This window comes from Diabrotica undecimpunctata, chromosome 11, assembly GCF_040954645.1.
Source record: "Diabrotica undecimpunctata isolate CICGRU chromosome 11, icDiaUnde3, whole genome shotgun sequence".
Taxonomy (NCBI): domain Eukaryota; kingdom Metazoa; phylum Arthropoda; class Insecta; order Coleoptera; family Chrysomelidae; genus Diabrotica; species Diabrotica undecimpunctata.
The window spans coordinates 33,298,654-33,326,046 of NC_092813.1; the positions used below are offsets into that span (position 1 = coordinate 33,298,654).

The 27,393-nt window shown below is 32.3% G+C and overlaps 1 protein-coding gene across 1 annotated transcript; it reads right to left on the reverse strand.

Annotated features, from left to right (window-relative positions):
* Positions 1-15,276: 15,276 nt before the first annotated feature.
* Positions 15,277-15,876, reverse strand: LOC140452867 (uncharacterized). The gene has a single exon (XM_072547201.1). It carries the CDS (start codon positions 15,874-15,876, stop codon positions 15,277-15,279), a length of 600 nt encoding a protein of 199 aa, XP_072403302.1.
* Between the last annotated feature and the right edge of the window lie 11,517 nt (positions 15,877-27,393).

Below are 27,393 nucleotides of genomic sequence, written 5' to 3' on the forward strand. Positions count from 1 at the left end.
TATGCTCCACTTGGGAGTTCAAGAACCTTAGAAAAAATAAGGATTAAATAGAATATTTAGTTGATTAAAGAATTGAGGCCAACTATTTTTAAAATAAAAATAGTAAAATGAAAGACAATGTCAATAAATGAATACAATCAAAAGAAATTAAAATAAAATAATTATTAAAAGAAAAATAACGTAATAAATATGAGACAAAGGTTTGATACATAACGTTACAAAATTGATATTTTATTTTACGCATATTTTAATTAAATTTAGAGTTTGATATTATTGTTAAAGTTAAATAACAAAAAAATGTTTGCTATTTATTTATGGCAAACGTACTTATAAATGTTTAATTTTCTAAAATATGGGTAAAATATGGATATTCATGTTATTTCTCAATTTTTGTGCAATAATATTAAAATAAATAGTTTCTTAATATATTTGTGGTGTTTTTTCGGTTGCAATTAATTTAGGTCTGCTGGTGTCATATGGAAGACGGTCTAACAATATTAACTGTATTGGGATATGGTTAAACTTCATTTTAGCACAAGGTATGATAAAACTGAATGGTAAATTAGGTATTGTTGTAGTAATTTATGCAATTCTTTTATTAATTTACAGTTAAATTTGCTTTCAAAACAAATACTTTTTTATTTTTAAACGTTACGGTTTTTACATGTAGTGTTTTACTTCAAAATAAAATCTTTTACTAGTAAAGTGAAAAATGTCAAATAAAGTTTTTTAAATACAGCCGACTCGCGTTAATTCAAACCTGCGATAATTCGAATCTCTCTATAATTCAAAGTTATTACGAGTTCCCTACAAAATCTCGTTATATTTCGAACTAAATTAACACATTTTTGTGAACTTGGTAATTCGAACGAAAAAATCATTGCTATATAACAAAACGACGCGTTACTCCGAACTTATCGGCATTTTAAAGTTGCAGAGAGAAAGAGAGAGAAAGTACAGTTCAAACTTGTATCAACGCACTTTTTTTGTTGTTATGATTAATTTGACTACACACTTCTCACGAATTGGTTTGTTTAGTTATTAGTTACTGTTACTCTTTGGTATACAGATTAAAATCTTGTTAGTCATGAGCCCTAGAAAGTATGAATGTTTGACGATTGCTGAAAAGAAGAAGTTAATCCAAAAAGTAGAGGAAGGTGAGAAGAAAAGTGATGTTGCAAAAGAATTTAAGATTTCTCTGAGTACTCTCTCAACCGTAATAAAGCACAAGGAGAAAATTAATGCTGCTCAATTTGCTTGAGTACGGAAAGAACTACTAAACGTGAATTTCCTCGTCTGAAAGAAAGTCTGGTTATTTGGCTAAGACAATGTAGAGGACAAAAAGTGTCTATTAGCGGAAACTTGTTGAAGCAAAAAGCAAAAGAGTTCGCGTCTACTCTAAGCATCAAGTGAAGAGTGACTTACAAATTTCAAAAAGAGAAATATAGTTGAGTTTAAAAAAGTTTGTGGGGAAAGTGGAAGTGTTGATGATGCAGTTTGCTTAGATTGGCACGATAAATTGAAGACCTTTATTAAAAACTATGATGTCAGCGATATTTTTAATACTGATGAAACTGGCCTATATATCAAATGTTTACCGGACGCAAGTTTACCGGACGTAACTTTAAAAGTAAGACGCTTACTTTTAAAGATGAAAAATGTCATGAGGGAAAACATTGTAAAGAGAGGTTAACAGTTTTACTTGCAGTAAATATGGACGGATCAGAAAAACTTACACCTGTAGTGAAATTGCGATGTTTCAAAGGTGTGAAATCGTTTCCTATGGATTATCGTGCTAACAAAAAAGCTTGGATGACGACAGAGATTTTTAACAATTGGCTTTTAACAGTTAATGGGGACATGAAAAAGCAAAAAATTTTACTATTTTGAGCATTGCGCTGTCCACAACAGTCCTCCTACATTTTAAAACGTGGAACTCTACTTCTTTCCGCCAAATACAACTTCAAAATTGCAACCATTGGACTAAGGGATCATCCATAATTTTAAGACATTCTATCGCAAAGAAATTGTTAAGCTCGTTTTAGAATCTCTCGACAAAGCTAACTGAAAATATCACGGTTTTGACAGCTATTTTACTGATTGACAAGACATGGAGAGGTATAACACCTCTAACAATTCTCAACTGCTTCAAAAAATCCGGTTTCTTACAAGAAGATCAGGAAAATCTTCCAATACTTATGCAACCAGCAATAGAACCATTAGTTGACATTAGCGGTGTGAGTGTTTCTGACTTTGTTGTCAGATTGTCTCATTCGATACCTTACAAACCTTGTGAATACAAAATGAAACAGATGAAAAAGCATTTCAGGCACTTTTTTTCTTAAAAAAAGATTGATTAATGCACATTAAGAATACATACATGTATGTACACGAATGTACTTCTAAACTTTTGTCATTGTTATAAAATAGCAGTTAATAAATAATCATTGATCAACACTTAATAATTCGAAGTTTATTTTTTTTTTTCACAAATTTCGAATCATTTGATATTTCAAACACTCAATAATTCGTAATATTTTAAGAGTCTTTTGAGTTTCGTACTAACGAGAATCGACTGTATAAGAGTGAAGAAATGCGTTTTATAAAAATTAACTGTTTAAATCAATAAAGGCTTTTATCAAGTTGCGTATATTGCTGATAGCAGAACTGTTTGTATATTTTAGATAATCTACTCGTCAAACATGATGATCTATGTAATTACCTTAATGCTCATGATATCCATTTTTGACATAAGATTATTATTCATATCCCTATTTGTATTATTCTGTAACAAGTTTATTTATTTACCTTGTTATTGTCATTAACCTGTTGTATCTATTATTGTCTTCTCAAGTTCTTAGTTCATTTATCTTAAATCATACGGCTACAATAAAGTACTTTCTTGTTTCACAAATTCTTATCTCTTAAACAAGGTAGTGCCATATCCTCGGACTGAGCCTGCGATGACCTGGTCGTCGGCAAGTTCGAGAGCAACGTTATTCCTAGCCGTTTGTTATCCACTACGATCAGCAAAAGCCTAATGTCTGAATGTATACCTGCTGTCCAAGCTATCTAGTTCCTTAATATACTCATGGCCCAATAAAATGTCACAAGAATATCTCTTTCACTTATCTCGGCTAAATGAATGCCAAAGCAAGGTTTTGTCACCTTCGGTAAACCTGTGCTGGCTACCTTCAAAGGACATCAGAGAATATTTTCTCCTCCTTCTCACATAGATGACACTTTAAGTTATCTATTAATCGAAGTAGATTCTTTCGTCGTGAACAGTAAATATGGTGACCGCCAAAGAGAATATTCTACGATTAAGGATTAAATAGGAGGAATAAAGTTGTGAGACTTTTAAAAGACTCTGCTACATAAAATCTAGTCTATCTCACACTTTCACAAGTTCTTCAGTAGCTCTAAAACTTTTGGGTGAGAAGCTTCTTAATACTATCCCGGTCAATACTAACAATTACTCCAATCATAGGTTCCAGTCTGGCACTCTTCCAGTGGAGGCAGTGACGACGAGACCCGAGTTTCAAAGACCCCAGCTGTTCATTACCGTCTACACCTAAGTATTCCGGTACCCATACCAAATTGTTGAACTTGTTTGTACATAGTTATAGCTAGGGTCCCTTTGCATTCCAGAACTAGCTTGAAACTAACTCTGCTGTCAAAATGGCCTAAATTCAAGGCTGATAGAAATAGTCCTGCCAAGACAAGTCCTATTAACTATCTCGTAAAAATCTCAGCATGAAAGGTTAATGCATACCAAACGAGAGCCTGGGCCTAGTTTTCGGTTCATTCACTTAACACGATCATAAAAATAAATCGATGAGCGGAATGACGGACTATGCTGTCCTGTATTATGAAAAGTATGGGATATTACTCTACGGCCTGCTTCCAGAAGTTACAATGACCAATAAAATATACATTCATTACTGTAACATTTAAAAATTATGTTAAATAAATTTATTTTAAGTTGTTAATTTTTTATTAAAATGGTTTAAAAGGTTTATATATTCGGTAATGGTTACTTCTAAATGATCATATGCACCAAAACATACTTAATATTTTGTAAATGTTTGTTGCAAGGAATATTGTTTATTATTATTTTATAAAATATTTTAATACACTAATCAAAAAATATTTTCCTGGTTTTTACTGCATCCTTCAATTCCATTTAGTTATCTTTTAACTTAAAACATTGTCCGTCGATAGCAGTATATAAAAATATCACAAATACTTTGAGGATGTAAACCACAATCGATGAGTGAAAAGTAACTAGAAAATAAATGATAAGTTTAAAATAAATCCAAAAAGTTGCATCCAAAAATACAATGCATTGACCTTTATTTTTGGACTCTTTTTTAAGAACTTCATAAATTAGTCCACTTTCGATATAGGTATAATCCTCTCAATTCAAAATATGTCTTATTTATTTCGGAAGCTTTTTCTTATACACCATGATGTTGCGCTTTCTGCGATCATTCACCAATGATGTATTGCCGCCTTTGACTTCCTGTTCATGATATCTATTTATGATACCTATTGCAGAATTCTGGACCAGATAGTAGAGATCCACTGGATCGGTACCATAAATTTTTGGAGTCACTTGGTAATCTTCAACATGTGTTTGTCATCTGCTATCTAGTGCTTATGTTAGTATGCAAGGTATGGTTGACTGCTTCGGGTTAACTGTCGATTTTTAGTTTTAGATAAGTGATGGATTCAATCGTTGCTTGACGGAAGTTAATTGTAAAACATTTCTTTCTACACTTTCACAAAATTTGTTACAACTGATTTTTACTACAGCTGTTTCGGCAGAGTGCCTTACTCAAGGGATGTATTTTTACTATTTGTACACTTTATAGTTGATAATTGAATAATTTGAACAGGGGAGAGTTGTTTATTTTAAGTTGATCCTTCAGATTTATATATTTATATTTTTTAATTTATTTATTTCTACAGAATATAATAAAGATAGCCTAAAGCCTTTATTTTAAATGGGGAGAAATTAAAATTGGTCGTTATAAGAATAATTATTATCTATAATGTGAAGTGCGTACGTAGAATCTGTTTTTCTGTTTTTCGATTAATAAAAGCCCTTTTGTGTTGTGTTATACGTTTGTTAAAGGTTCTATCAGTTTGACCGATGTAAGTTTTTGGGCGGTCACCACGTGTAAGTTTGTATACCTCACTGTTTAAGTGCAATTTCTTTTGGCTCTTGTTGTTCTTAATAATTTTGTTTTGAAAGCTGGTATAATTGTTTTTTTATGTGTTTGGCTATTTTTGTTGATATCTTGCCTGTATATGTAATCAAAGAAAAGGTACTGGGCTTTTTATCTAATGGTCTTTAGTCTTTCCATTCTTTTGAATCATTCTTTTACCGACCAATTTCAAATTCTCAACATTCAAAATAAAGGCCTTTAGCTACCTTTATTAAAATTTATGGAAATTAATAAACTAAAAAATATAGATATATGTACTTCTGAATGACCAACTTGGGACAAACACTCCTCTCCTCAACTTATTCAGTTAAAGGCTATAAAGTCTAGACACATAGTAAAAGTACATTACATGAGAAAGAAATCAAGTTCTCATTGTTTTATCATTAAATTTAGTTTTGGCATCAAGGTCCCTTGACTGGCACATTTCCAGTAAGAAAGCCTGGTATGCTCCTGAGTTGGTCCTTGCTTGTTTTCTTCAGAAATTCACCCCTATTTGCATGTGTATAGCCAATATATATTTTGCTATATACTTGACCAGGTATACTTATGTATATGTTCGGTTATGGTTATGTTATGTTCGGATCCAATATATCTGATTGCGGATAGTGCTTTTGGTTCTCCTAAGGTCGGCCATGGACCGAAATATTTTATCTAATCCTGTTTTAGCACGTTCATCAGCTCTTGTATTGCCATATATTCTGTCTTAGTACCCATATTAGTGTGACACTGTTCTCGGACTTCCCACACTAGCCTAAAGACTATCTTAGACCTTCGCAGCCCTGAGGGCTGCTAAACTATTTGTGCTCTTATCGATTTCTGTTGCACACTGCAAGATTAAATCAATATCTGCCTAAAATATAGAGTTACGTCCTCCAAGATGGAGTCTTAGATATTCTGGTGTGGTTACTTTCACCCAAATCCGGTATTCTCTCCTGAATTTGATTTCGCATTACTGCATTCGTTTTTACTTTGCTGAGTTTGCTTCTGTACATCCGCTTCAGCTCTTATGTAGTATTGAATATTATGCAACTGAATTGGGGTCGTTTTGCCAAGCGATGTACAAATTACGTTTATTATCTATGTTTCTGAATAGCCTTATCATTTTCATTTAATTATTCCTGTTTTCTTTTAATATTTTCAACAGTTTCTTTAGCAGATGAGAGTATTTCTGACTTAAACTTTGACCAATGCTCCTCAATGTCGTCAAAATATATATCGATGAGCTTGGCAGTCAGTATTTCCTTCAATTTTGTCAACCTTTTGTTGTGCGTAAATCCAGCAGTGTTAGTTTATTTCTTACTTATTTTCTTACCAGTTAAAAAAACGATTACGTCTTATCATGAAGATGTGAAGAGCCATAATATACCGCACTAGTCGGTAGTCAGTCCAACACTGATCCGTACTGGTTAAAGCACTTGTTAGTAGACATGAGCATTGAAATCTCCCAATATAATGAGTTTGTCTGCTTGGGAAGAAGTCTGTCCAGTTGAGATTAAAGGCACTCTTTCTTCTCGTCGTACGTCTAAATATAAAGTGCATGCGTATGTACTAACTACGGTTGCTCATTGTTTATTTACCACCTTAAGGCGGAGTGTCATAAGCCTTTAATTTATTCCAGAAGAAATTTAAAGATAGTCGATGAGCTCGTTTTTTATAACAAAGCTTAAGCCGTGTATTTGGGTTTTATTTTTTGCTTTTTCCTTCCAAAAGAAAGCATAGTCACCGCCATGTTCTTTAAGGTGACCTTCTTCTACTTTTATGGTTTCACTTAGCGCAGCAATATCGATATTAATTTTTTTCAGTTCACGAGCTATTATTATTATTTCTCGTTGTTGCCTATAAATTCTGTCTCATAGCAAAAGTTCATAAAACTCTTTAAATTTTCACCTCAAAGTAGTGTTGCATCTGGACACTGTTATCCAGCCGGACTGTGACTAGCGAAAGTACTTTTTTCAAACATTTACTTTACTACTTTATAAAAACTTATTGAAACTGATATATCAGTTTATTTGAATACAAGTTCTCTTTTTATAAATATAAAAATATACGGGACATTCCATTAAAAAAAAAGTATTTTTGACGTCAGTATTTAAAGGTGATCGATGCTGTATATGTCTTGTATCATAAGAAAAATTCAAATTAAAAATAAAATCCGACCTATGCGAAGAATTTCTTCACAAATGATATTGGGAATATTTCCGACTTTTTTCCTTTTTTTTTTGTATGTACTTTATGCTTATCTTTTACTTGCAACATGCATTTAGATTCATTGTATATTTGGAATTTATTGCTATTGATTTGGTATGTAAACATAATTTATTCACGTAGTTTAAAAGCTTAAACTCTTTTTAATCTAAAATACACATTTTATTATCGATCTAAATTCAAAAATGACACCTTCAGACCTACATTAAATTACTGGGATCCGGCCTCTCGACGCATTTGGGCCGATTGACAGTTATTCGATGGTACTTGCAGCTGGACTACAAGGACCTCAAGCTCCTCATGAACAACGAACCAGCCGATAGACGCCGAGAACCGAAGAAGAAGCAAAAGACTTCCTAGTGGTCACTAACCAGTGTCAAAGACAAATGGAAAGTGCACTTCGAAAAAATTCATGAAAAGTCTGATTAGCATTTACATTATTAGTCATCTGTAGCTAGTGATTTTGTAAATTGGTAGACGATGTTAAACAACTGAAGTTTCCGAATTCAATTAAATGGAAAAAATATTAGCTAATATTATTATATATTAATCTATTTATCTGATGTTGAATTAAAGCTATTTTAAAGTTATTACTCTATATTACGATTTATTAAACGTATAAAATTTATTATAAACAAATTTTATCCACATAAAAAGATTTCAGTTATTTTCGTTTACTATATGTACCTAATGTTTGATATATCTCCCCAATTTACAAAGAGAATAAATAAATAAATCTTAGGCACGTTAAACTATACTTCTTAAATTACAAATTGCCATTTAGTTTTCTATCTTCGCCAATTTATTCCAACATAAATGCAACTGCTAACTTTAAAAATGTAACCAATAAATTATCAACTGCGATATTTGTTGTATAAGGAATTTATTCAACATTTTGTATATGGAATATATTAAAAATAGTTATTAAAATTAGTACAAAGTAAAGGCGAGATTACAAAAATATATTTAAATACACATTTTGGTTAAAATCTATTAGAATATCTGGAGAAAATATCACAAAATTATCCTATAAGGTTGTTCTTCTTGTTCATGTTTCATTCCTATCTCGAGATTGGATATTATAGATAAGACTAAAGGTAATGGATTTTGACAAGAGCTATGACCTTGTAAATAACAGGTAAACTTGTGTACTGTATTTGCATGACTCATAGCTCTTGTTAAAATCCATTACCTCTATCTTAATTTTGGTTATACCTGTGAATCGACTCCCATAGGTTGTCCTGAAAAAACGAGGATAACCAGTTTGTCGAAATTAAATTTAGGTTGCATTGCATCTGGTACCGTTTTAAACTTTAAATGATTATTATTTAGAGAGCCTCTCCAGATTTAATCCCAGTACCCTTTCGCCCTGCTTCTGGCGTCTTATTCGCTTTCTGTATGCTCCTTCCTTTGTCTTTTTTTTCCATTTATATTTGTAATAGAGGAAGGTCTAGTATACCCTACATAGAGTCGGTTGGGGCAGTCGACATAAATTCTGTTGTGATTCAGCATTCAGCACATTTGCTGCATACGTAATCGTAGGTCTGTTATTGTTATGGTTATGGTAGATAGGGGCAGGGCCCATTTGTGAGCCCTTCAGATACTTAGGCCTCCTAAAATGGATTCATTTAATTACCTCTATCATACGGGCTAGACCCATAAGGATCTAGTCTTTGGCGTTTCTGATGCCCAGACTACTCTGGGCGAGAGGGGCCAGATTAAAGGGTCCAGTAAAAAAATGGCACTTTATCAGAGTGACGTTATAAAAAAGGTAGAAAAAAATAAAATTTTAACGAGGTAAAATTTTATTACAGCATTATTTAATAATAATAATAATAATAATAATAATAATAACCTACCCAATTATATCGTGGAAGCCCATACATTAGAATATTTGCATATGCTGATTTATTGTGCAGCAACAGCAATTGCTAATGTTATGGGCATTAAGATCAGAACACGGCGGGGAACTAATATCGGAAGGACTGAAAACAGAATTGCACCCTGGGAAAAAAGACTGCTGAGTAAAATTGAATTATTGCGCAGGGATATTGGACAAATTACAGAATACATCCGAGGAGTAAGAAGTCGAAAAGTAATTAAAAGAACTGAAGAAATAATTCTGAACACTCCAAGACACTCACAACATGATCCAGAGAACAACACAGCTCAACACTGCCTGGACACATTAAAACAAAAACTCTCCGTTTATTCAGGTCGCCTAAGGAGATACAAAGTTAGTAACAACCGTAAATGCGACAATATACTTTTTGAGAATGCAGAGAAGGCTTTCTATAGAAAACTTAATTCCACCTTAGAAAATGTAAATAAATCCTACCCAAGCCAAGAAGAAATTCATGAGTTTTGGGGAAACCAACTTTCGACGCCAGCTACTCATAACAACAATGCTGGATGGATTGAACAAACGACGAACAACTGTCAACACTACAGTAATATTCCTTATGAACCTTTCACCACTGAAGAAGTCTCGAACATTATCAAAGAGCTTCATAACTGGAAATCTCCTGGACCAGACGGAGTTCAAAACTTTTGGCTAAAGAAGTTTTGGAGTGTTAATGAGCTTTTAACAGCATTTATTAATAATATTATTTCTAATTCACAGGAAATACCATCATTTCTTACTCAGGGAACCACTTATCTAATACCGAAGGATCAAAGTAACACCCAAGATCCAGCAAAGTACCGCCCAATTACTTGTCTTCCAACTTTGTACAAATTGGTCACATCCTGTGTGGCCCGGCGTATCTACCAACATTGTGCTCTGAACAATATCATAGAGCCTCAACAGAAAGGATGCGCTAAGGGGTCCATGGGCTGCAAGGAACAACTTATTATCGACTCAGTCATTTCTAACCAGGCATACAACAAAAAAAGAAACCTTTTTACTGCCTTCATTGACTACAAGAAGGCTTTTGATTCAATGCCGTATGAATGGCTTATAGATATATTGAAAATATATAAAGTCGATGATAATCTCGTGACCTTTTTGAAGCATATAATGGCAGAGTGGAAGACTAAAATTCACCTTCAAATACCGGGTGAAATTAATATCGAAACTGAAGATATCCCTATTAACCGGGGGCTTTTCCAGGGGGACTCGTTAAGTCCACTTTGGTTTTGCCTAGCAATGAACCCACTATCTCAGCTGCTGAACTCTACTGACTCAGGTTTTAGCATCAAAAATAACAACACTGTTGTAGCGAAGCTTAATCATCTGTTGTATATGGATGATTTAAAATTAATGGCTTCCACTCGAAACCACCTAGATGAGATGCTAAAAACTGTAGAAAATTTCTCAAATGATATCAGTATGAATTTTGGACTAGACAAGTGCCGTATACTAAACATAGTCAGAGGAAAGGTTCAGCCCGGAGGTTTCGATATGCAAGATGGCCAAAACATCGAGGCAATGGGTGAAAATGATATGTACAAATATCTCGGAGTAAAACAAGCGCGGAAAATTGACCATAAACAAATGAAAACCGAACTAACTTCGGAGTTCGTGCGAAGAGTAAGACAACTAAATCGGTCATATCTTAACAGTAAAAATTTGTTTAAGGCATTAAATACGTACGCCTGTTCCGCGCTGAGCTACTCATTTGGTATTATAAAGTGGTCAAAAACGGATATAGAGGGTCTTCAGCGGAAAGTAAGAACACTTCTCACAAAGGCGCAAAAACATCATCCACGTAGTGCAGTAGAGAGAACAACATTACCGCGGTATCAAGGGGGAAGAGGACTTATGGATATAGGTGAGCAATTGGATAAACAAATTGCTAATTTAAGAACTTATTTTCAGGTACAGGCTGAGACATCTACTTTACATCGAGCAATTTGCGCAGTAGATGATACGACGCCGCTTAAACTGAGGGAACAAGAAATGCGCATAAACCACCTGACTAAGCAAGACAAAATGCGCGCCTGGATGAGTAAACCTCTGCATGGGCGACATCTTAATGAGATCAGCCAAGAATATGTCGACAATACAGCGTCGAACTATTGGTTGACATCAGGAAAGATGTTTCCCGAGACTGAGGGTTTCCTACTTGCCATTCAGGATCAGGTTATTCCAACTAAAAATTACCTGAAATATATTGTTAAAGATCCTCAAGTCCAAAATGACAAATGCCGATATGGATGCCAAGCCCAAGAAACTATCCAACATCTTACCGGTGGCTGCCAGGCATTTGTCGGTACTGATTATAAAGACCGTCATGACTCAGTAGGAAAGATTATCCACCAAGAACTAGCTGACAAACTGGGACTTCTCCAAACCGACCATCTTCCTTATTATCAATACGTCCCTGATAGAATGCTTGAAAATGACAACTACAAGCTATACTGGGACCGCACTGTGCTTACAGACCAACCAGTGGCCCATAATAGACCCGATCTCATACTAGTTAATAAAATTACTAAGCAAACAACACATAAAAATATTAAGTACATATTAAATTTATTAATTATAAAGTATTTATTTTTTTTTAATTCTTAAATTTTTAAATTACTGTTCAGCGAACAACTGCTCATAAATTAATCTCTTGAACTTAAGTCTAGACAGATTTTTAATATTTTAGGACAAACTGTTAATATTGCAAGCAATTGAATATGAAAATGAACGTTTAAAAAAGGATGTTGTATGTTTAGGTAAAGTGAGGGTATTCTTGTGTCTAAGATTAAGATTATGAACGTCCGTCCTATAAGTTATTCGATTGTACAGGTATGGTGGAACTCTCTCTTGAATTATTTCATGGTAAAAACATAGAGCATGGAGTTTCCGACGATTTTTCATATTTAGCCACTTGACTACAGGCAAAACATGACTTATCCTTTAAAATTTCCTGATGCCAAAAATCAAACGCAAACAAGAATTTTGCAATTTCTGTATTCTCCATTAATCAAATTCAGTGAGACACGCATTGTAAAGCACGTCACAATAATTTAATTTTTATAATACCAGAGCATTACATAATAATGACTTTGTGGCCCTACTTAATAAATTGCGGCTTTGTTACAGTAATTTTAAAACGGCGTAAGCTCGTTGTAAACAAATACTTACATGATATGTAAACCTTAAATCTTCGTCGAACCAAACCCCAAGGCTTTTAATCTTTTTGCTAAAAATTAAATTGTCATTTCCTAAGATAATTCGATTGGCATAATTCTATAAAAATATTTTCCTATGGAAATTCCTCCCAAAAATGATATCCTGAGTTTTTAATGTATTCAATTTTAAACAATGATTTTGAGAAAAAATCTGCAGCTGAAGAAGGTCATGATTTATTGCATTTACCGCTTGATTACACTCATTTGGATAAAATGACATATAGAGTTGGGTATCGTCTGCATAATAATGTTGTGAACAGGACAAAAACACAGAAGGAAAATTAGATGTGTGTATAGAGAATAAAATTGGACCTAATATAGATCCTTGAGGCACATCAGTATTAAGATCTAGAAATGGAGAAATATTTTGATTAAGTTTTACTGCTTGACATCTATTAGAAAGATAGGATTTCATTAGATTAACTGCTCTCGCTTCTAGACCAATATATTTTAAAATAGAGAATAACAAATTATGGTTAATTGTATCAAAAGCTTTTGAGTAGTCTAGAAGAATTCGAATTGATATTTTGTTTTGGTCATAGGCTCTAAAAATATCATCTGTAATATTTAATAAAGCAGAAAGACAGCTATATCTGGACCTAAAACCGGATAGGACTGCATTGTAGAGATTATGTTGTTATTTTTTAAATGAGTTTGTAACTGAATATCGATTACCTTTTCCAAAATTTTAGATAATGTAGGCAGTACAGTTACTGGTCTTAACTCTTTAATGCTTTCTGTAATTTTAGTCTTCGGTAAAGGAATAATATGTGCCCGTTTTCATTTACTGGGAAAAATTGAATTTGTTAAGCAACAGTTAATGATATGTGTGTTCTTCGGTAGAAGAAAGGGAATAAACAGTTGCAGCGTTAATATTTTAATACCATCATCACCAATAGTTTTACGTTTAATATTAATAATAATATGCAAAATATTAATTTCAGATACTGGTTTAAAGTTAAGAGAAGAACTGAGAGAATACTTAAAGTTGTTTTCATAGAATATTTGTGTATCAATGTAAGCTTTTTATGTTTGGTATGACTTTAATAAAGTGTTTATTTATCTCGTTTGCATTCCACACGTTTTTTATTTTAAAGTTATTTTTGGTTTTGCAATTATTTACCAACTATTTTAAATTATTCCACATATCTTTAGAAGATTGATCATGTATGTTTTTAAAATATGATTTTTTCTCCCTCGTAGTCATGGCTATTACTAAGTTACGCAATACTTTGTAGTCATTCAATTGATTTATATTTTTAGTAACCTCGTAAGTAGTAAGTGCTTTACCCTATCTAATATTAATTGCTTGATGGCATTAGTTAACCATGGAGCATATTTCTTTGAGATTCTAAAAGTCTGATATGAAACATGTATGTGAAGTAAAGTAGTGATATTATTAGAGAGAAAATCGACTTTACTGTCTATATCTGGCAATTCATAAATTATTCTCCGCGGTGTAGATTCCAGATATGATTTAAATTAACTGTAATTTATATTTTTGAAATTCCGAGTAGTAATAAATTTATTTGTATTAGATTTGACATCACAACCAAATTTTAAAACAACCAATTCATGATCGCTTATTTCTGGGATATGTTTTACTTCAATAGACAAGATTTTATCCTCAGTAGATGTGATTACATAATCAAGCAGAGTCGATGTGAACTGGGTGATTCTAGTTGCTTGATTTACCATCTGCCTTAGTCCAAGACCATCTAATACATCTGTAATGAACTGTGTGGAATAATTATTGGTATTTAACAGATCAACATTAAAATCGCCCAAACAGAGTAAATGATCTACACTTGGCAGTACTGATGATAAAGTTGTTTCCAAAACTCCAAAGACAGTTTTATAAAATGCTCCATAAGGATTATATAAAACACCAATAGCTAGTGTTTCATAACGTAGAGAGACTTTTAACCATATCTTTTCAATTTCATTTGATGACTTAATCAGCACATAATTTATATTACATTTTATGTAAATACCTACACCTCCACCTGTGTCATTTTTATTCCTGTCGACTCGCTCAAAGTTATAGCCAGGTATATTAATGTTTTTACTGGATATTGATTCCTTTAACCATGTTTCACTTATACCCAAAATATCTAAATCATTTTTCAAAATAAGTTCTTTTACATCATTAAAATGCGCAACTAGCGATCTAGAGTTTATATGAGCAAACTTTAAACTACTCATGTTAAGCTTAGATTAGATCCTTACTAAATTGGTACAAACGATTATGTAAATAATTTAAGCAAAATTTGTAGATGATTATTATTTGCATAAACAGTAATTCACATGGTGATGTATTAACAGTGTAAAAAAAATATATAGATATTACTCTTTAATTCAAAACACAGTATAAACTAAGGATTTTTTACTAAATAACTCAAGATGTACAGTTAAATTTGAATTGAAGCTTAAAGAAAATAACCTAACAGTAAATAAATTTAATTCGCCTAAGTTCAGATAATTAAAGCAATAATTAAAAAAGAAACAAAAATAAAATGTTCAAAGAAAAATGAAAATAAAGTAAGTACCTATATGCCAAAATCTATCCCCAAGATATACCATTATAACTAATAATAATATTAACTCTAATTGCAAACCAACATATATGAAAATAAATTTAAATTATAATAAAGCAAGGTCGTTTTCAGATAATATAAGCTTCTTTGACCCATTTTGTGATACATATATTTTACCTTGATATGTCCAGCAGTTTTTGGTACCCACAGATGTCCTCACTTTTTTTTAATAATTCCTGACAATCAGGAGAAAGCATTTCACTAATCACGACACTGCAACCTTTAAGATTTTTCTTTTGATTAAACACTTTTGTTTTCAACCATCTGTTTACAAACACAACGGCTACCGGTCTTGGCCTCTTATCCAAATTTCGTTTTTTACCTAGTCGATAGCAATCAACTAAATTGGTTGACAAGATAGGTTTATTGTTGATTATATTTGTAATAACATCAGGTAGGTCGTCTTTTTCTTTCTCATCGACACCATTGATAATAAGGGATTTAAGCCGTTTGTCTTGTTTTAGATATTCAATGCTATTTTGGTTTTGAATTACAAGTTTTTGCACTTTATTTAATTCTTCTTTGACGGAATTACTTAATTCTAACATATTTTGCTCAAATTTATTTATAAAATCTATTTGGGTACCTGAGATATTACTGGTTACTTGAGATCTTAGATCCTTCATACCTTGTTGTAAAGCTTCTTCAAGTTTCTCAACACGTGCTACAACATTTTTATTGATTGTTTTAGGAGTATTTCTTGTTGATGGCATTTTCTTTAAACTATATAACTTATACGTATCACTACACTAATTAGTACTGAAAAACTATTAAAATGAATGCAATTTACCGTAAATAACTTAGGTTTTCTCGGAGCTAGACTTAAACACACACTCTTACTCGTTCAGCGCCATCTATCCTATCTATTATATCCTATCCTATTTATTATTAAAGCTGCATTTAGGGTACAAAAAAATAAGAAATAAAACATATAATGTATATGAAACTTACATTTTTTATAAAAGAGTTCTCTAATGCTAAAAAGAGTCAGTTATTTTCTTCTGCACAACATTTCCGAAAAATAAAGCTATTATAAAGATATTATTAAGGATATTTTCTGTAATATCCTTAATAATCTGAGCTGCTTCTTTGGTAATTTTGGATGCCTTCCTGAACTGATAAAATCTGGATATGGTCTCAGCAGCTCTCATTGCTTCTTGGATTGTAGGACAATCAACGCCGTCTTCTTCTTCTTCATTATCTTCATCAACATTCATTTCCACATTTTACACTTGTTCCATAATTTCTACATCACTTAAAACTTCTCTCTAGTTTGCATTAAATTTTTGTATCCACTCTGACAAAGGCATTTCGTCATCCTCGTTAACATCTTGAATGTCAGGAGAAACTACAGTCAATTTAGCTTGACGAAAACACTTACCAATTGTCACTGACGTAACCGCACTCCACATATTGTCTAAAAACTGAACTGCATTAAGAATGGTAATGTTCACTGGTTCCCCATTGTCCATACAAAAAATCATTCTTTTCAAAAGCTGTTTCCGATAACGGCCTTTTAAACTTCTTAGGATTCCTTGGTCCATAATCCGCAAGATATTTTTGCAGTTGGCTGGTAAGAAAACTAGGTTGATATTGGTTCCTTGTCCCACTTTCTCAATTCTTCTTTAAAAATAGCAAAAGTCCTCCATACTTCTTTGTTGGCTGTGTAGTTTACTGGCAGTGTTTTTATGTTTTTGAAACATCTAGGATGTAAACTTTTCCCAATAACTAAAAGCTTTCTTTTCTCTGTACCTGTTATGTTTGCACAAACGAAAGCTGTGACTCTTGTTTTGAAAGTTTTCCACTTTTCGCTTTAAATTTCCTTTCTGAAATTTAAAGTTTTGTCTGGCGTTAATTTGTAAAAGACACCAGTTTTATCGCCATTGAGATATCTTCATCCTTGTATGGTTGCCTTAGTTGCGGCCATGTGTTTTGTAACCAATTACCTGTTACGTTATCGTCGACACATTTTCGTGAAGGGAACTGAGTGCCGAACTTTAAACCGATCTAGCCAGCCGATAGAGCATGTGAAATCTTCACCAAACAGTTTTCCGAACTTTGTAGCCTTCTCCTTTACAAGTGGCCTAGACACAGGAATATCAGAACTGCGACACTGCTTGAACCATTTAACTAGAGTTGAATCTACATCACCACGAATGCACTTCCTAATCTTTTTAACATTTTCTCCCTTCTCATTAAAGGCTTTTAAAAATTTTGTCCTTGTTTTTTAGGATTGAGCCGACAGTCGAATTAACAAGTCCAAATTGCCGACATACATCAGCAATTTTTAGACCATTTTCAAATGCTCTTATAACATGCACTTGATCTTTAATATACAAAATCTTCCTTTTAGTACTACAACTTGCCATATTAAAAAATAAAAAGTTAATTACTAAATTAAAATTAAAACCTAAAAACAAAACGAGGCGAACACAATTTCACGATAGCGACAATTTCTTAAACTGACTGTTCTGAAACCGAAAATTTGACTGTTAGGATGACACTGATAAATAAGAAATTATGGAACTGTAAAGGTTTATGATTTACAATGTTAGTTCGTTCGTTTTGCAAAGGTCGGACAATACAACCGAGATGACGTAACTACCGATGCCGTAATGTCCAAGTTCCACTGTATATAGTAGGTACATCTGTTCGGGTTCCATACCTCACGATTTCTTACATATTATTCGACATATCCAAAGGATACTTCAGAACTTCGTTTTATTGGATATTGATTGATTTCATTCGCCTTTTTGTCCGTTTCTCCATATACAACCAGCATCTAGATGTTATATAGGTTCAAGCTCCTTCCGAAACCTACTAAAACTGTTTTGTAATGAAATAGCTAAGAAGACTTGTGGTAAAAGCTGATACTTCACAAGGGCTTTATTAAAGAATTATTAATACAAAACTAATAAAATACACAGATTTATCTGTAATCTGCAAAAAGAATTTATATCTTTAATGAAATAATGCAAAAAAAGTTACAATACTACGAGTAATTATACTTTCAAAAAAATAATATTATTTAAATAAAATAGAGTTTTCAAAAAATTGTGTTTATTAAATACTCAAAATGACGTAAATAATGAACGTACAGCTAAACAGGTTGCCGTCTTTAAACGAATTGAAATAAAACTTACAAATTAATTAATTTAAAAGTTTAAATTTCTCGACACAAAAAAAGATTTCATTCATACTACAATTAGGTTACAAAAAAAAATAAGAATATTTATAATTTTTATCGTTAAACGTTACACCTAGTAATATTCTTGTAAAAAATAAAAAAATTACGTGCCCCTGACTAAATCACCGAACGCCAGTGGCAGATCCAAGGGGAGGGTCACGGAGGTCATGACCCCTCCCAAACAAAATTAAATATCAATCAGATAATCATCAAAAAATAATTTAAAACCCATCAACCCTATAAGCAGGAAGTCAAGAGTTGAAATGATTTAAACTCATTTTTATTCTAGGTATAAGTGTAGAATTATACAAAAAAATTTTTACATTGCTCTTTAAAAAAATCAACAATTCTGAATACAGTAATTCCTCGACTACCGCTACCCAGACTTCTGCGAATTCAGAGATACGCGATTTTCAAATTTTGTCAATTCGTCATTTGGGTGCCAGAGAATCGTTCGATTATTATCGATGAGATAGAATTACCGCGCACACATTATTGCTTACTCTTATCGCTACATTTTTATTTTGTATTAGGTATTTCTTATCTTCAGTTTTGTCTACAAATTGGTTGTTTGTAATTTGATCATTTGTACATGTTATATTTATCTATAATAAATATCAAAGTGAATATTGTTGTTGCATTAGCTCTGTCTGATACGTTAGTGATCACTTAGTCGTCTTCTTCAGTCACCAAAATTGGATTTGAATCTATGGATAGAGGCCATAGAGGACACTAAATGCATTCTTCAAAATAAAAGATCAAATCCTGAGTCTGTTTTTAGCAAACTTTACTATGAAGTAAAGGAAATAGCTGAACAACTAGACATTGAATCGAAGATGCCTCGTATAGTTGCTCATCAAACCTATTGTCAAAACCAACCTGCTAACTTTTGCGAAGAATATTTCCGAAGATCTATTTATTTACTCCTTTTAGACAATATCTTAACTGATTTAGAAGAATGACTTTCACCGAAAGTTATGAAGCTATTTAATCTTCGAGTTCTTTTACCTAAAACTGATAACACACCAGAAGATAAAGTTGCATTAAAAAAATTGTTGATTTCTTTCAGGATATTATTGGATTATTATCTACTGCATATTCCACAGTAGAACAAGAGTTTTCACTGTGTATTCAATAGTGGAAAAGGATGTGCAAAATAATGGAAAACTTCCTGATTCTATTTTAGAAGCATTAGAAAACTGCGATATTCATATATATCCAAATATCAGAATATTTCTGCAAATATTAATTACACTGCTTGTCACTGCAGCAACAGCAGAGCGTAGTGTTTCTACGCTTAAGCGTCTAAAGACTTGGCCACAGTATATTGCTTAAAAAGAATTAGTAGGTTCACTCTCGCATTTTCACGGTTCCAATTTTGAATCCACTCCTAGGTCCGTGCCGGTCCGTGCGCAATAGATTTGGCGACAAATGCTGCTGTTGCAAGATTTAAAATATTTCATTAGTTTCAAAGAATATTCCAAAATTATAATAAAATAATTATTATTATAGAAGTTCTTCACACTTACACACTTCTAAAGTTTGAAAAATCATATTGCCTAATTGACTTAATCTATTTAAATAATTAATCATAAGTATCTATCGTGTTTGTCAAAGTGAAATAGATTTGTACTAAGTAGTACTTGTAAAGAATTTCTACGTCCTTGGAGATCAGTATATCATTGTTCCAGAAGTATCAACACATAATTGTAAAATTTTGAAAAATGACTTTATTATGTTGGAGGGGTTAAAACTGCATTTTCTATATATTTTTAAATCATCATAACTGTATTTACGGAATCACCGGTCATGGCAAAATTCGTAAGTAAAATTACGACGATTTACAAATATATGTTGAAAATGCAGTTTTCATCCCTCCGACACAATAAAGTCATTTTTCAAAAATTTTACAGTTATGTCATTATACTTCCGGAACAGCGATATATGCTATCACTTTTCCATCGTTGTCTGGAAGTGGAATCTGATTTTATCTTTCAAAATTATGATTTGACTGTTACTGCTCCTGTCTGTGAGTATCTTAGCTGGGTGTAACATATATTCTATTATTTTATATTCTGCAAGAATTTGAGTATTACCTTCAGAAACTATTTAACAGGCCTCCCAAAACCCAGCTTTGGTTTGATTTGTCATGCTTTAGTCTCAAAAAAAACTTAAGCTATGTAAAAAACATAATTTTCTTGAACCTTTTAAAAAAGAATATTAAATAGCTGAGGAGATATATCGCATGTCAGGATTCGATCAATTAATTTTGTACTCAGCCTGAAGCCTTTTTTAAGTCAATAAATCAAAATTTGTCTTAAGGAAAATCTATTTTTATTCATAGTGCCCTATCATATCTTGTATGTCGCTATACGTTCATTAATATTGAAAACATTGTTTATCTTCCCTATCTACCCTTTCAGTGGTCGCCTTGTTTATTTTTTCTATCTGAATATATTCGTTATATCCTCCCCTTTCATTTGCTATGTCGCATGTTAGGATTCAATCAGTTGTTTATTTTGTACTCAACCTGAGGCATTTTTTAAGTAAAAAAATCAAAATTTGTGTTATGGTAAATCCATTTTTATCCATAGTGCCCTATCCTATCTCGTATGTCGCTATACGTTAATTAATTTTGAAAATACTGTGTAGTGCCCTTTTATTTAACGCATTTTTCTGTCTCAACAGCATTTTTACAGCTTTTACTTAATTATATTTAATTTTGGTAGATGTTGGTAGTTCAGATTTCTTTCCTAGATGGCGTAGTTACCTTACTGGACAAACAGTGTGACATCCTAGCTTTTTATATCGATAGATTCTTTCAATTGTAAATGTATGTAAAAATTTGAGTTTAACTAACTATGTTTTAAACGTAGTGATCCTACAGTGGGATATTTAGGCTATATGACATTTTTTCATTTCATTATTTTGTTATTAATAAGTTGTGATTGTGGAAATATATATATACAATATATATATATATATATATATATATATATATATATATATATATATATATATTCTATTTTAACTTGTATTCATAGTTCGCTACTTGTGTTTTTTATAATCTTGTTTTTATTATAACTGCTATCGTAAAATTGAAATCCTCAAAATATGATTTATAATTCGAATGTATTATTATTTTTTCATCTATAGAAATTAGTTTCCTCATTAGCTCTTCGTTTTATGAGATTTCTCACCAGTAACAGTGAATACAGCGTGATTGTCTATGGAATACAAAAAATTAAATATTCGATTAATCCAAACTGATGGATTCAACATAATACATTTTGAAGGACAATCAGTAATCATTATTTGGGAAACTATCGATAATTGTCGAAAACGTTAAATAAAGGAAAGTATTCATTATTCCGAAAATCTCATTAAATTTTAGGTCGCCACAAGTCACACTTTTCCTATTTATTTTCGAGCAGTGTATTAAAAATTATATTGAACAGTGTAACAAAAACTGGAATTTATCTGCGCGTGAAAAAAATGGAACATGAAGAACAAAGGACTGGCGGCAGAGTGAACCTACTGATTCTTTTTAAGCAATATACTGTGACTTGGCTTAGAAATAGAACTTCGGAGGAAAGGTTAACTGATTTAGTACTCATCAATGTGCATTCTGAAATTTCTCTAAATGTTGATGCAATCGTAGAACGATTTGCTAAATTGGATAGGCGCAAAGAATACATTTTATAAAATTATATATTATTTACTTATCTTATTCTTATAATATTTTTAATCACTGAACTCTTATTTACCACTCGTTGCCGGCTGTTGCTGACAATTCGTGAGAAAAATTTCAATACCGGGTAAAAAAATATTTCACTCACTTGTAGCATAATATGCCTTATTATAGAAATAACTATTCTTAATAATATTAACATAATATTATATTATGTTTTTTATTGAATAAATAAATTTAACTAAAATTCTGTTCTTCTAGTTCTTCTTAAGGTTCCTTCTTCATTATGGAAGGGTGGCTATAACTATAGCAAATTGCTCTTTATCTTGAGCTGTTCTTAGTATCAAATGTGTGTCCATGCCTGTCCAGTCCCCTACATTCTTCAGTCAGGAGCATTTTCTTCGTCCTGGACCTCTATTTCCTTCTACTTTCCCTTCCATTATGAGTCGTAGAAACTTATATTTTTCCACTCTGTAAATATGTTCTAGATAACTCGTTTTTCTGTTGTTTAAAATGTTTAGGAGTTCTCTCTCAGTCCTTATTCTTTTCATCGCCTCATTGTTGGTCACATGCTCTGTCCACGAAATCTTCAGCATCCTTCGAAGAACACACATTTCAAAGCCTTCTATAAGCCTCATACTTGTAATTCTAAGATAAGATAAATACTTTTTTTTTTATTGAATAAATTAACAATTAAATTAGTAATCTTACCGCATAAAATGCAGGTTTCACCACAAAACTGTATAATAAATCTGTATATGAAGCCATTTCGATGAAAGACTTGTTTTATAAGTTCGGGCAAAACTATTTACATTTCGAGAGGGGTAGTATAGTTATGTTGATAATATTAGTTGTTTTCAATGAGCTTAATTTTTATATTAATTAAGCCAAAACTGATTAAATTTTGAAAGATATTATGTAAAATCACTCTCAAGTATAGTGTTTAAGAAGAAAATATGCCAATGTTTATGGAAAAATATGAATACTCTAACCCAGACAAAAGGTAAAATTTTTCCCTGTCGCATCACCCATAATCTAAATTCAATAGGATTAACAGGGCAGGAATTTTGTAGTTCGCAAATAGTTGATAGTAAGCGGCACACAAATTTACTTCTCAATTTTCATTTTTGACGGATTACATCTGATATAAGTCCGAACTGGATAAAGTAGACTCGCCTTGTTGCGAAATTTATTATTTGAGGTATACCTGAATGTCAAGAGAGGGACAGGCTGACAGTGTTATCTTTTTCGAAAGTAATATTATTATTGCAATTTATTAAGCTACCCATAAAGCAATCCATTTATTGACCTTCCAATAAGTTTTTTTACAATTATCTTGGTACTCTTCCATATAGGAAATTTAAGCAATGAAATAGCTGATCTCGCAGCAAAATTAACCTTATAATTAACGAATGATAGTGACAGTACTCAAACTGCCAATTATCTTAACCACATTTAAACGTTTCACACTCAACTTTTGGCAAACTAACTGAACTATACTGCAATTTAAATTTGAAAAATACAACCACATTGAATATTAGTGGATGTGCAGAAAGAAAAAACAATAGTACCTAGAAGACTGACTAGAACACACTAGGTTAACAAATAGATACCTAAATGCATTCCAGTAATGTGCCAATACTGCCACTGCCAGCTATATTTCGAACATCTATATTTGTTCAAAATACCAAAGAGTGCCAATGATTAAAGTCCAATCGGAATGAGGCTCTAAATTAATCAACCAATATAAGCATATATTTAGTTTTTACCCATCTAGAAACATGTTCATGTTCAAAATGCATCCCTAGTTTATCATCTTGACTAAGAAAAACATATCCAAATACTCTACTGATCACTCTAGCATTCTTATGTTTCTGTTTCTCCATATTTTCCTAATACCTTTTTATATTCCTGGTTATTTGCGCCCATTCTGCTATTGAAGTCACTTACTAGGTAAATATATATTCCGTTTTGCTTGTTCTGTGACCAATGCAAATTCTTCCCAGAATTTCCTTATTATAATCCGATTCGTCATCGTTTGGGCCATATACAAATACTATTGTTTCTAAATTCTTGCTTTTTTCTTTCATATCAACTCAGTATTCTCTCTGATCAGGCTCCTCTAATTAGCTAATTGGCTAACGGATCTGGAGTGCACTATGCATCCTACCCTTGCCGCTGCTCTCTAATTTTCTTTTATTCTACTATATATAAATATATGATCATTTTCTGTTGTTATCATTCCTTGTCCTTTTTTCTTAGTTTCGGTTGTTTTTCTATTATTAGTATATCTAGCCCTGTTACTTCAAACTTTATCTTCAGTTCTTTTTCTCTGCCTTGTATACTTCTGATATTCTAGGTTCCCAGCTTCCATATTTCTTTTCTATTCTCCTTGTTTTTTTTTGCATTTCACTTTTCTGTCCATTATTATTTATTGTACTTGTTTCCTTATCCATTGCTATTTTTGTTCATCATTTACTCTTTCCTTAACTGGTACTAACGGGTCTTTTTGGACCCAACCGGATAAATTTATCTTCGTATTTTGTTCGCACAAGCGTCAGATAACGGCATCTTTTAGGAGTTCTCCAAAATCATACACACGCATCAAGGTGTGAAATACCAGTCGATAAATGGACCCTAGACCCCTAAGTAGGTCTAGGGTCCATTCTCTGACCCGACGATACCAGATACTCATATATTTTTACGACCATAAATTTAATTGTTATTGATGGAAAACGCATTACAAGTGAACAGGCACAAGCAATTTTTTTAAACGATGATTATGGTGATATTAGTGACTCCTCAACTATAGACAGTGATCATGACAGTGACCCAAAATATGATATTGTGTGTGAAGGCAATATTCCAGGGAATACGAAGATTGATGACTCAGGACCTTCAACAGTGATTATTCGAGAAATCAGCGATCAGAGTCTTGTACTTTTAGTAAGTAGTGATGATGAAGATAGTGAAAGTTTTCAATAATTATTCAGGTACGTTTATGGCAAAAATAGCTACAAATCAAAAAATCCACCAACTACTGGCAAAACATGAAGTCATAACATAGTAATACATATTCCTGGTTTAAAGTCTGCTGCAAAAGACTGTGCCGAAAAAACGCTGTATAATTTGTAAAAATTTGTGTTTTAATCAATGATGCTATTATAAACCTAATTGTGGTATGCACAAAGAAAAAATTAGCGATTTGTCATGTTCAGATAATAGTATGGATCACTGGGTCTTCTTTTGAGCATACAAACTTTTTAGTAATAAATGCACTCTTTGGACTTTTATATGTTACATCCTTCTTTAATTTGAATTATAAGGATGCTGAAGGACTATTTGCAAGTGAAGGCATGTGACGCGACGTATTTTGTGTTACGATGTCACTGTAAGGATTTTTATTTCTGTTAGCTGCCTTACGGTTTGACAGCGCAACTACGAGGAATGAGAGACTTATTGACTAAATGTTTCATAAGTTTATATCGGTACCTCGGAGGTAAAGGACACTATGTCCATTTTCTTACTTTTTTAGGAGAGCAGTTTTAAAATTTTTTAAATTTGTAATCAGTAAATACTCAAATGTTTCTTATATTTAACCAAGATTAATATATTATTATTGTGGTGTGTATAATCGTTTTTCATTCCATGAAGTGTTATATACCTGAGGTTTACCGTTCATTATTTAAATTTTTTTTAAAAATGTGTAGTTGGACATAGTGTTGTTTACCTCTAACAACTTTTTTAAATAATGTGGCATTGCATGTTAAGGTCTTTGCGAAATAAACAATACAAACACATTAAAAAGCCTATACTATTATTCTATTAGAGGTAAATATTATAATGTTATAATAATTAAGTAAAATTATAGACAAGTTTCAAAATTGTTAAAGATGCTCCATATCATCTTCATCTTCTTGTGGGTAATCGTTTGTGGCTACATCGCTATGTGTTAAATTTTGATAAAACGCATAACAACCTGACGTAACAAAAGGCAATAGTGCAATTAAGTCATTGTACTTTTTTTTTTATTTCGAAAAAATATGTGTCTCGACAGCTAATGGTCATTGACACAGCTACAATGTACATTCATGTTTACATGGTTAATACTTTACATTGGGTACAAATTAGTTACAATACATTTTTTGTAATACATTTTGTTTTATATTAAATTGTATAACTTTGTGTTTTTAAAAAGTTTAATACATTTTCATAGTTGCTGCTGTTTGAGATAAGTATGTCTTTTAGGTTGTTATCAAGATTGTATTTTTTTCTGGCCGCTAGGTAGTGTTGACAGTCAAGAAGTACATGTGTTACGGAAGTCGTGCTGTTGCAGTACTGGCACAAAATCTGATTACTGGAATTCATTAGGTGTCAATGTGTAAGGCGGGTGTGCCCTTCTATCTTCAATCTTCGAATGATAGATTTATCCTTTCTTTTCATTGGTGGGAGCTAGTGGTAGAAAATGTTTGGTTGTAGACCGCTTAACTTGGTATTGCTTCTTTTCCAATGATCATTCCAAAGGTCCATTATTTTATGTTTGATTATTCTTTTTAAATCTGATGATGTTTGAATGTCTGTTGTAACGTTAAGAGAACATGCTTGTTTTGCTGCTTGATCGGCTTTTTCGTTACCTGGAATACCAACGTGTGATGGAACCCACAATATTGTTACTGTAATTCCATTAGTTTGAAGGCGATTACATATACTCTGGATTTCTTGAACTATTGGGTGCATAGAATGTACGTTTCTTATGGACTGCATGAAGGACAGAGAGTCCGTACGGATTGCTATAGTTCATTGTACTTTTGTTTTGTGATTTACTGAGACTTGATTTAATTGGGCTGGAAACGTTACTTGCTGTCTTCGATACCTCATGAAGTCCACTTCATACATATTTTGATTATTGAAATCGGTCTTATAAAAGAACTTTCCAATGTGTTCTTGTTGGACTTGTAAAAAAACTCATGTTGACAGTAGAACAGGGTTTTTATTAACATTTTTTTTTTCTACTTACAAAAGGAGGATTAGCTGACAATTTCTTATCGAACAGCGTTTTGAAGTTTTTGAAGTCTGCAAGTTCCATATTGTGCACTGTGTATTTACCTGATGTTTGCCTAACTAGTTGTTGCCAGTCCCATGGTGTTAAAATGGCCAAATTGGAGAGTTTCTTTCTTTTTCTTTCGATTAAAGGATGAACATTGTGTACTTCCATATGTGTGTGCCCTTTCAGTAAAAACTTTTAAGTGATCGTATTTATTTGCAGTATCCAAAAAAAGCACATTATAATACTTATATTTTTATTTTGTCCATAGCAATTATCGGTCCAAAGAGTGATGTCCTCTACTTGAC